This window comes from Oncorhynchus gorbuscha, linkage group LG21, assembly GCF_021184085.1.
Source record: "Oncorhynchus gorbuscha isolate QuinsamMale2020 ecotype Even-year linkage group LG21, OgorEven_v1.0, whole genome shotgun sequence".
In the NCBI taxonomy this organism is placed as follows: Eukaryota; Metazoa; Chordata; class Actinopteri; order Salmoniformes; family Salmonidae; genus Oncorhynchus; species Oncorhynchus gorbuscha.
The window spans coordinates 30,239,234-30,250,950 of record NC_060193.1 but is presented as its reverse complement, the minus strand read 5'-3'; the positions used below and the strand labels follow the sequence as shown (position 1 = coordinate 30,250,950).

The window sequence follows — 11,717 nt, the reverse complement described above, 5'->3', positions numbered from 1 at the left end:
TGCAGATAGCTGAGCTAGTGGCTACAGAGTTCTTTGAGCAAGGGGACAAGGAGAGACAAGAACTCAACATTGAGCCAATAGTAAGCACTTCTATGTGTTACCACCTGCACTTATTATTCTGTATTGCACAACTACATGGCTCAGTTGGGCCAATGCCATCGGAGATCAGGGTTTGTGAAATTGATTTTACAAGGCTCTGATTGTAATATCCTGGCAGATATCAATTTGAGAGCAAATTAGATTTGGTTATGTTTTCTGAAGTTTGTTTTCTTTCCTAGGATCTGATGAATCGGGAAAAGCGGGATAAGATTCCGAGCATGCAGGTATCGTTCATCGATGCCATCTGTACACAGTTGTATGAGGTGAGGCACACAAATGATTGATCTTTGTTTATCATGTTTAAGAAAAATGTAATTGGCCATATACCATAAACACTGACATAAGGAAGGTGCGCTATCATTCTCCCTGTTCCCCTCTCTCTCTCGGTCGGTCTGTCTGTCTGTCTGTCTGTCTGTCTGTCCATCAGACCCTGGCTGGTATGTCTGAGTCCTGTTCGCCACTACTCGAGGGCTGCCAGAAGAACAGGCAGAATTGGAAGATTCTGGCCGAACAGGGCGACAAAGGTTTCTTCAACGGAGTGGTATAGAAGTGGTCAACGTCCCTTCTCCATCCCCACCATCACTCCATCCCTACACCACCCCACCCCCGAGCAGACGACATCAACACTAAGCTATATTTATAACCATAGTCTTTTTTTTCTTCTTTTTTTGTTGTTGTTGTTGCACAAAGTCCTCTCCCTACACGAAGGAAGTCTCACTACGGTATATCCCTGAGTCTGAGGAAGTGAAGTAGACTGAACAGGAGAGGTTTGCGTGTGCACGGCTACTATCGGGCCTACTGAGCTCCAAGGAATCAATACGACACCGTAGTATTGTGGACAGAGCCGGGTTCAAGCAGTATTTGCAATCTCTCAAATAACTTGAGCTTGCGGGGCAGGATTTGTACAATGGACTATTCCAATGGTGCCACTGCACCAGGAGAGCGCCATTAAAAGACTACAAATACTATTTGAACCCAGGTCTTAGTACAAATACAACTTTACTTTCTACACACCGTACAGCACCACAGTAGGAAGCTTGTTTTGTAACACCAGGGTGCAGGCACACACCACAAAGGTTTTGAGAGAACGTACATTTTTGTAACATTGTCACTCGTTATAACCATTGCATATTTATGTTTTATATATTTATTAGTTTTCTATACTGTATCGTCAGTTTCGTGTTGAGAACACACACACACGTCTTTATAAAACAATGTATGTTTTATTACCAAACGATCCAAATGTCTCTGCTTTGAAAAGTTCACTCGACCATCCATTCATGTGTGTATTTCTAGGGTTGTAATTATTTTAACTTTGCAAATTGTAAAGGAGCCAAAGACTAGACACGTGGTCTAGAAGATTCCACTGCCTTCCTGTGACATGATAGGTATGAGGTCCAATTTATGAGGTCCAATTTCACAAGAACCTACTTGTATGTAGACACTTGTTGGCCCTCATTATGGACCAGCCCAGCAGGTGGTCATTTAAAAAAAAACATGTTGAATGTGAGGCTGGGGTGTCTCGTTGAAAGCAGAGCTTGACAGTCAGAAGCCCAAAATCTATTTGCAATATTGTCAGTCTACCTTGAGGTAATTTGTATTTATAGTGGAAGATTTGAAAATGGCATTATAGAATTGTTTTTACATTTCTTCCAATACAGGGAATGACAGGACTGAATAACCACCCACTCTTTCAATCGGAAAATGACTCGTCTTTCTCTAAACTTTCTGCCTCCAACATTTACACAATATACTATAGTACTTTTCAGGTAGAGAAATGTGAACTGCATCACTGTCATTCACAGGAGAAACTCATCCAAATGTTACTTAACCATGTACTAACTTGCAGCACTTATCTGTGTAGACGTGCGTGGTCACTCCGAGGACCACAGTTGTTACTGTGGTTGTATTTTGTACTTGAAGTTTCCAGAAATACCATTGTTCCTGAATTTGTGCTTAAAAAAAAAAAGAAAAAAGAAGGAGAGTTGCTTTTCTTTTTTCAATTGCACACAGCTTTGGTCTCCGATTGGTATTTCTAGAAAAGATGTGTTACTTCACCAATGATAGACCTGTGTGTTGCAATGTGAAGTTACAGAATTCTACAAAAGGTGGCTATGTGCAGTCACAGGACAGCAGCCCTGTGGGTTATTAGTGGAGGCTGAGGTAATACGATGTGTATCGCGGTTCCGTGTGAAGGGGTTTCCCCGTCCTGCTCGTCGACTCTGAAGAACACTGAGACAAGTTGAATGGTACATCCCATTAAAAGGATACTGCTTATTTTCTGTGTGCCATGTCATTTGTGCAAACAAACTTTGGATGACGTCATACTTGTCTAAACAACCATTTATTTTACATTTACAGAGAGATGACAACTAACCAGAACTAAAAAAATACAACAAAAAAAAACGTGTTACTTTGCCACCTTCTGGGCAATTGCAGTAGTAACACACAGGTCAGACTCGAGGACGATCAAATGGACACGTTTCAGGAATTTTCTTAAAAATACAACACAAACCACTAGCTTCTAAAACAGAGAGGCTCAGAACTGGATAGAGGACAAGAAAAAAATGAAGGCAAAGTGGATCAGTAACCACTTACAGGCAATATTTACATCAAAGCAGCGAGCCAGGAAGAACAAAGTATCCCAATACACAGAGAAAAAGACAGGACAGAATAATCAGTGTAAAAGGATTATTTATATACACACAGAGCCTTTGGAAAGTATTCAGACCCCTTGACTTTTTCCACAATTTGTTTACGGTACAGCCTCATTCTATAATGGATTACATTTTTAAAATCCTCAATCTACACACAATACACCATAACGAAATATTTGCAAATGTATTACAAATAAAAAACTGAAATACCTTATTTACATAAGTATTCAGACCCTTTGCTTTGAGACTCGATATTGATCTCAGGTGCATCCCGTATCCATTGATCATCCTTGAGATGTTTCTACAACTTGTTTGGAGTCCACCTGTGGTAAATTCAATTGATTGGATATGATTATAAAGGTCCCACAGTTGACAGTGCATGTCAGAGCAAAAACCAAGCCATGAGGTCGAAGGAATTGTCCGTAGAGCTCCGAGACAGGCTTGTATTGAGGCACAGATCTGGGGAAGGGTACCAAAGAATGTTTGCAGCATTGAAGGTCCAAGAACACAGTGGCCGCCATCATTCTTCAATGGAAGTTTGGAACAAATAAGACTCTTCCTAAAGCTGGCCACCCGGCAAAACTGAGCAATCGGGGGGAAAGGGCCTTGGTCCGGGAGGTGACCCAGAACCCGATGATCACTCTGACAGAGCTCTAGAGGTCCTCTGTGGAGATTGGAGAACCTTCCTGAAGGAAAACCATCTCTGCAGCACTCCACCAATCAGGCCTTTATGGTCGAGTGGCCAGACGGAAGCCACTCCTCAGTAAAAGGCACGACAGCTCACTTGGAGTTTGCCAAAAGGCACCTAAAGACTCCCTGACAATGAGAAACAAGATTCTCTGGTTTGATGAAACCAAAATTCAACTCTTTGCCCTGAATGCCAAGCGTCACGTCTGGAGGAAACCTGGCACCATCCCTACGGTGAAGAATGGTGGTGGCAGCATCATGCTGTGGGGATGTTTTTCAGCGGCAGGGACTGGGAGGGAATGATGAACGGGGCAAAGTATAGACCTGACAGAGCTTGAGAGGATCTGCAGAGAAGAATGGGAGAAACTCCCCAAATACAGGCGTGCCAAGCTTGTAGCGGCATACCCAAGACGACTCGAGTCTAATCGCTGCCAAAGGTGCTTCAACAAAGTACCGAGTAAAGGGTCTGAGTACTTACGTAAACGTGATATTTCAGTTTGTTATAAATTAGCAAAAATGTATTTTTAAAACTATTTTGCTTTGTCATTGTGTGTACATTGATGGGGGGGGGGGGGACATTGAATACATTTTAGAATACGGCTGTAACGTAACAAAACGTGGAAAAAGTTAAGGGGCCAGATTACTTTCCGAAGGCACTGTACGTAAAGAAAGATAATGAGAGACTTGAGTTGCAAAGGGAGAAGAGGGCTGTGTAACATTTCTGTTTTCATATCTATTGTGTGCGTTTGAGATTGCAGTCGGCGACTCCAAACTGACTCATCTACAAATCACCTGGCATCCTAAATGACGACCGAGTATGATTTGTAGATCCATTTGTAGTCAATCTCCAACATACCTATAGTATAGTACGCAGCAGGGGAGAGGTGACCATAAGAGTTAACTATGTACAGTGGGGGTCGTAGGTTAGAGGTCAGGTTCTAGGCTGAGTCGGTCCTCTTGTAGGTCACCATGCTGTTGACCTTGTGGATGGAGGTGGTGAAGGAGCGCAGGCGAACCTCCTCCGACTGGTCAATGATCTGGGGGCCTGACTCCTCCCACTTGTCCGGCACTTCCAGGTCCTTGTCGGTGTAGACGAGGAGGTCGAAGGCACCTGGGGGGAAGGATCAAGGAACATCAGGCAGCGTGGTGAAATGTCATTAACACCACATGGAAGTGGCTGCAATAATTCAAGGAGAAATGACTGTAAGTCGCTTTGGATAAAAGCGTCTGCTAAATGGCATATATTATATTATTATTAAACATTGGCTCTTTGCACGTCTCCCTCTGTCGGTATTTACTCATTTTACCTTTATTTAACTAGGCAAGTCAGTTAAGAACAAATTCTTATTTTCAATGACGGCCTAGGAACAGCGGGTTAACTGCCTTGTTCAGGGGCAGAAAGACAGATTTTTACCTTGTCAGCTCTGGGATTTGATCTTGCAACCACACGGTTATTAGTCCAACACCCTAACCACCAGGCTACCTGCCGCCCCATATGCCTTGCCGTGTCAATATTCCCGATCGATTGATTTTGCCACTTGTATGTGCCTCCAGTAGTTAAATACCTTAAACATTATAAGAAAAGTGCAAATTAAGTTAACTACTTGACCAGGTATTAGAGGAACAGACATTGCTTCATCTAAATAATACTCATTGGTGGATTTGCATGACACTTCTGTCATTTCTGTTGAGGGAGATTAATCTGGCAAAACATCCTAAAATACCGAAAAAACTTCACTGCACGACAGACATTGTGACTGAAAGAGAACATGACGACCCCCCCCCCCCATGCATGCATAGCTAAAGTGATATAAATGGGTCTTCCTATAACCTAGGGTACCAGTGAGGATTTCCTACGCTGGACAACTAGTTACAGCTGCTGATAAATCATTGATAACAATCTGGCAATTTTTTTTGGTCATTACATTAATATATAGAGGGGGATCATAGCTTTATTCAATAAAATGCACAAGTTTATTTAAAACCTGTGTAACCCTTTATCATGGTTGGTGTCTTGACATATTTGTCCAAAGTCGTGACACAAAACATGACTTTTCTGTCCTTGCATTTATGTCGTAAGTTACCATATTTTAAGCATTAAATCAGTTAAATTAGACATTGAATTTGAACCTATCAGACAGTTGTTTGTATAGATATCTCAGAAAGGCAGTATAACCACATAACATTTCCTATCTCCTTATGTTACAGGGTGAAAACAGTAGCAGTAATGAAATAACACTACAAACACATTTTGTTTTCCATGTTACACTTGCAATGTTAAACAATTACAAGGGGCTTGACGTAGCCTACTTGAACTTGGAGCTCAGAAATTCAAGTACCTCTTAGGCCTACCATGAAAATCAGACATTTCCTTAATTTAGAGCTTGAAAAGTCCTTGCAATTATTGCGGCCAATGTAAAAGTTCTCCTGCTCCCTTATAATTACAATTAAGTGCTTGAAAAAAAATCCCTGAAAGTCCTTAATTTGATTTGCCAATGTCTGTGGGGGCAGTATTTTGACGTCTGGATGAGACGCATGCCCCAAGTAAACTGCCTGTTACTCAGGCTCAGGATATACTCAGGATGAGTATAACAGAACTGATATGGCAGGCAAAAACCTGAGGAAAATCCATCCAGGAAGTGGGATTTTTTGACATGGGTAGTTTTCAATTGAATGCCTATAGAGTATCTAATGGGTTAGGACCCAGATTGCAGTTCCTATGGCTTCCACTAGATGTCAGTCTTTGGACAAGGTTTCAGGCCTGTTTTCTGAAAAATTAAGAAGAATGAGACCTTTTTGTCAGTAGACTATAGAAACATGCAGTGCTGGTTTCGCGAGTGACCGAGTGCGCGCCCTTCATTGTTTTTCCTTTCTATTGAATACGCTATTGTCCGGTTGAAATATTATCGATTATTTAGACAATTGACAACCTGAGGATTAATTCTAAACATTGTTTGACGAACTTTACCGGTACTATTAGGATGTATTCGTCTGCATGTTTTGACCGCCTTTGAGCCAGTGGATTACTGAAAACAGTTTGGGATATAAAGAGGGACTTTATCGAACAAAACAAACATTTATTGTGTAGCTGGAACTCTTGTGACTTTTACAATTCCTTTACTTGGTTCTAAAATTTTTGTATACTTTTGTAAGCGGGGCGCTGTCCTCAGATAATCGCAATGTATGCTTTCGCCGTTCATCTTTAAGCCGATGTATAACCCTTGTATTTTTTATGAGTGTTTATTATGACCATTTCTGTATTTTGAAGTTGGCGCTATGCAATTTCACTAGCGGAAGGCCTGCGCCAGAAAGGTTATAGGATGTATAGTCCTAGGCCTGTTGTTGTATAGGTGGAGTTATGGGTCAATTCACTTTTATTCCTCTAAGTACAAATGCGGAACTGCATGAAAATCCTTTCATTTTGTGTTTCACAATATTTCTTTTATCCCAATGGCACACATTGGCCTCATTATTTCTAGAAGGACCCACATAGGATATTTGTTTTCATCAGGATATTTTCTGGCATACAACGTGTCCGGCAATATTTTGGTTCGTCTGCCTTCTTGTATTTATTTTATTTTATTATTGGCCAAAAGCAGCCAATTAACGGCTAACGGAAACACTGGTTCACACACAAACAGTACTCACAGGCAGTCTCCAGCAGGGGTAGGAAGGTGACAGTGGCGGTGATCTGTCTGATGACTGAGCGAATCTCATCCTGGATGGACTTGATGGATTTCTCCCTGGGAGCACTGAGAGAAGAGACACACAAAGTCAACCACACATTTACTCTAAATGTCAAACCATACTGCACTATTGCACCAAGTGGTCAGGCATGACTTAACCTTGTCCTAACTGCAGCGGCATGATAGGAAAAGTCAACATTGGCAAGCGGTGAAATAGCAAATGCAACAAAATTGCCAAAGGGCATAAACGGATTACCTCTTCATAGAAAGTACCCACATTCTCAAAGCATGACACTGTTCCGGGCGGGAAGTACTAGAAGGCTACAAATAGTCCAGTGTGCTCTGAGTAGTGTAGTGTGTGTGCGTGTGGTGGTCAGGTCCACTGCTGGAGTATCCCCCATTACCTGATCTCCGTGGCAGTCTTGTCACACTCAATGTCAAACTGCCACCTCTCCAGCACCTCGTTGGTCTCCAGACATGTGATCACCAGCACCAGCTTCTGCACTGTGCAGTCAAACAGCCACTCTGCAATACAGACACAAGTTACACAGCAGACTACAGTAATAAACAACAAACAAAACACAAAAAAAAAACATATACTATGAGGAAATGAAAACAATGATCAAGATGGTGAAAACCAATACACATTTTCCCATGGTTGAAGTGCTCAGAAAGTGCCCTTTTGGACCTAAAACGTCAAAACGCTGAGGAAATAAAGGGGCTCAAAGTTTACCCATTTTGCACACCCCACGATACCATGAGACATCCAATTCTTCTTCACTGGAAAATATTAACGGGTGAGTTTAGCACACATGTTAGTGTGTAAACTAGACATCGGGCCGACACCGATGATGGCATTTTTAGCTAATATCGTCCGATTCCTATATGCTCACCGATATATTGTGCATCCCTAGAAGTTAACCTTTCTAATGATACTTCTTTTATGTCTCAACTCCTCAAATTTCACACAGAGCAGACACCACTAAACCAAGAGTACCAATAAACATCGATTATTGAAAATGTATGCTCTGTTGGTCGGGAGGGGCATTGCGGTAAATGCACAATAAGCATAGAACACAATTAGACTAAACAAAAACATAAACGCAACATGTAAAGTGTTGGTCCAATGTTTCATGAGCTGAAATAAAAGATCCCAGAAATGTTCCATTTCACAAAGCACATTTCTCAGTTTGTGCACAAATTAGTTTACATCCATGTAAGTGGGCTTTTTTTGTTGCCAAGAATATCCATCCACCTGACTGGTGTGGCATATCAAAAAGCTGATTAAACAGCATGATCATTACACAGGTGCACCCTGTATTGGGGACAATAAAATACCACTAAAATATGCAGTTTTGACACAACACAGTGCCACAGACGTCTCAAGTTGAGGGAAAGTGCAATTGCTATGCTGACTGCAGGAATGTCCACCAGAGCTGTTGCCTGACCTGAGATTAAATTCACACACTTATCAAGATAACATCCACGGTCATCCCTACTGCCTCTGATCTGGCAGAATCACTAAACACACATGCTTTGTTTCCAAATGATGTCGGAGTGTGCCCCTGGCTAGGTGTACGGCAGGGCAGGACTGATTTATTTTTCCCGCAATTGCTGCTTTCTGTCCGACTCCCACCCACTACCGCAAGAACTGATCCCAAACCCAACCGCAGTCCCGCAATATTAATGTAGGCGTATGCGACAATGCAGCTCACTTGCCAGCCATGGTCAGCACCCTAATTCAATGTGCAAATATAACCTACAAAACGTAGTTAAATAACTAGTGATTCTCACGTGACCCATTAGATTGGGCTATATCAGTGCATATGGTAGGCGTAGTTTGAAGACAACAGAGTAGGAGAGACATGCACTTTCTCTTGAGCTAGCTACGTTTTATAACCTACCTTTTAGGAGTGAGACGATTTTCAGACGGAGACAAATATGGGTGATCAATATTTATTTATAGGCAATGTAGTACACTATAACCTAACCTTGGAACCATAAATGCCCCGTGCTTCTGCGCCCATGCATGCATAGGCAGCCTACCACACATATACTAGGCACACTTGATCTTGCACGCCCAATTAAAGGCTTGTTCACACTGCAGGCCTTAATGCTCAAATCAGTTGTTTTCCAAATCCTCTTTGGACTACGTGACCAAATCAGATGTGTGTGTTTTCAGACAGCTGTCATGTCTACACTTGTTGTCATAGTAACGATGGGTGTACGAGCAGTGGTGTAGGCTGATTGATGGTGCTCATGCTTCCTGCAGTTATGTAGCAAGCTAAGGTGAAAACTTTGCCTGCCATTGACGTGTCCCAGTTGATTTGAATGTTGAAAATCATAGTGTAATAACATGTTTAAAGCCGCAAAATGATAAGATGATCCAACTTTAAAAACAAATCATTTTTGGCTACCACAGCAGACAACTAGCTAGCTAGCTGTCTAGCAATGTCAACAGTGTAGCTAACACGCAACTGGGGTGGCAGGTAGCCAAGTGGTTAGAGCGTTGGACTAGTAACCGAAAGGTTGCAAGATCAATGTAAACAATGTAAAAATCTGTCATTCTGCCCCTGAACAAGGCAGCTAACCCACGGTAACCCGGTCAGAAATGGTTCTTTAACCGACTTGCCTAGTTAAATAAAAACTTACGAGCAAATCAACCAGATTTGACCATTTCAGACAATTCAAATGTCCAGGATTCAGCTTTATATAAAGCCACATTTATTCAGACTGCAGGAAAATGTAAAGATTCAAGTCGGATATCCAAATAAATAGGATTTGATTCACTTCAGACTGCTAAAGTGCAGCGGTGGAAAACTTACCCAATTGTGATACTTGAGTGAAAGTAAACACACCGTAACAGAAAATGACTCAAGTGAAAGTCACCCAGTAAAATACTACTTGAGTAAAAGTATTTGGTTTTTAAATATACTGAAGTATCAAAAGTAAATATAATTGCTAAACTAACTAAAGTAAATAAACAATTTCAAATTCCTTATATTAAGCAAACCAGATGACACCATTGTTTTTTTTTTTACTTGTTGGTTAGCCAGGGACACACTCAGTCATAATTTACAAATGAAACCATTTGCATTTGAATCCGCCAGATCAGGTAGTAGGGATGGCCAGGGATATTATCTTGATAAGTGCGTGAATTGGACCATTTTCCTGTCCTGCTAAACTTTCAAAATGTAAACAGTACTTTTGGGTATCAGGGAAACTTTATGGAGTAAAAGGTACATCATTTTCTTTAGGAATGTAAGTGAAGTAAAAGTTGCCAAAAATATCAAAAGTACAGCTATCCCCCCCCAAAATACTTAAGTAACGTTAGCAGTTTAAAGTATGTTTTACTTAAGAACTTTACATCACTGCCAATGTGAACAAATAGGCAAAACTTGAAGCAGTGCATTCTGAGTGTGTGAATGATGCAACAATGATGTGCTTTTAATACAACAGGTAACCTTAGGCGAACTCATACAAAGCAGAAAGACTACAGTTTCCAGATAACCCGCGGGACAACACAATTATTTTCTTCACAAAATTGTCTCATCTGATCGCCCACTCCCAGCATAAAAAAATACCGAACGCGAGGCAATGATCTCTGTCGAGAACTGCAGGTTCCGCAGCCCTCCAACATTACCCCTGGCCTCCATAAATAAAAACAAGAAAAATGTCCCGTTAATATACGGAGGTTTAAATGACTCAACATTTACTCCAGCAGTATTTTCCTGGGTGACTTTCACTTGAGTCATTTTCCATTAGGGCATCGCTACTTTCACTTCAGAATGACAATTGGATACTATTTTCGGAGTTAAGATCACAGAGACCCCCCCCCCAAAAAAAAGAAAATCGCTGTACTAACTAAAGTAAACGTTCTGTGCATGTGCTAAATTCAACTAAATGGCGTTTATTTCATTCTGTACCTTTGAGTTGAGATACCACGTTGGTCAGGTAGCTCTTCAGCTTGGTGTCAGTAGTGAGTTGAAGGCTCATGTCATACTGGGTGACTCGGGAGAACGTCTCCGGAGGGTAGATCCCTCGCTGGTACAGGATGCTGTTGATACCGAATGCTGCAGGGAGGGAAAACAACGTAACTAGCTAAACGTTACAACCAACCACACAGGTTAGCTACTTAGCTAAGGTAGTTAGTTAACTCGTCTATAAAATACAGAATGTTAATAACTAGGATTGAAGCAAAATACATTGACAACGTATGGCCCGTGCACAAATGCGGATGTGGTAGCTGGAAACAATGTTAGCTAGCTTCCACAAAGAAAATCCTCGCCATGTTATTCATGCTTGCATGCCTTACTTTTTTTTGTTGATCAGTCACAAAAACTGTCCAAATAAAACCAAATCGGTAAAATACTTACAGAAAAACTCGGCCACAAGCTCAGCGCTTCCTTTCAGGGTAATACCTTTCAGTGTGCTCGTCATTATTTCACTATTTAGTTATATCCTTTAATTGTATTGTATTTTCTTGCCAGGTCTTTCTACCCGCTGCCCAGTTTGAAATTTGTTAGCGTTGGACTTCCTGCGCATGCGTTTTACCAACGTGTCGCATAGTTGATGACGTTTCAACAAT

General features: G+C 41.4%; 2 protein-coding genes across 5 annotated transcripts in view; one reads left to right on the top strand and one right to left on the bottom strand.

The window, feature by feature from the left end:
- Positions 1-2,388, top strand: part of pde5ab (phosphodiesterase 5A, cGMP-specific, b) — a 125,533-nt gene extending 123,145 nt beyond the window's left edge. For all 4 annotated transcript variants that reach the window (XM_046318977.1, XM_046318976.1, XM_046318974.1 and 1 more), the window contains exons 20-22: positions 6-80; positions 279-362; positions 527-2,388. In XM_046318977.1, the coding sequence (XP_046174933.1) occupies positions 6-80; positions 279-362; positions 527-646 (279 nt within the window). In that variant the 3' untranslated portion in view covers positions 647-2,388. The remainder of the gene's footprint in view (positions 1-5; positions 81-278; positions 363-526) is intronic.
- A 1,598-nt stretch (positions 2,389-3,986) lies between these two features.
- Positions 3,987-11,672, bottom strand: LOC124008407 (mitotic spindle assembly checkpoint protein MAD2A-like). Its single transcript, XM_046319669.1, has 5 exons — positions 11,506-11,672; positions 11,056-11,202; positions 7,534-7,654; positions 7,092-7,195; positions 3,987-4,554 (listed from the first exon to the last, which is right to left on the bottom strand). Exons 1-5 carry the CDS (start codon positions 11,567-11,569, stop codon positions 4,382-4,384), a joined length of 609 nt encoding a protein of 202 aa, XP_046175625.1. The 5' UTR covers positions 11,570-11,672; the 3' UTR covers positions 3,987-4,381.
- Positions 11,673-11,717: the final 45 nt, after the last annotated feature.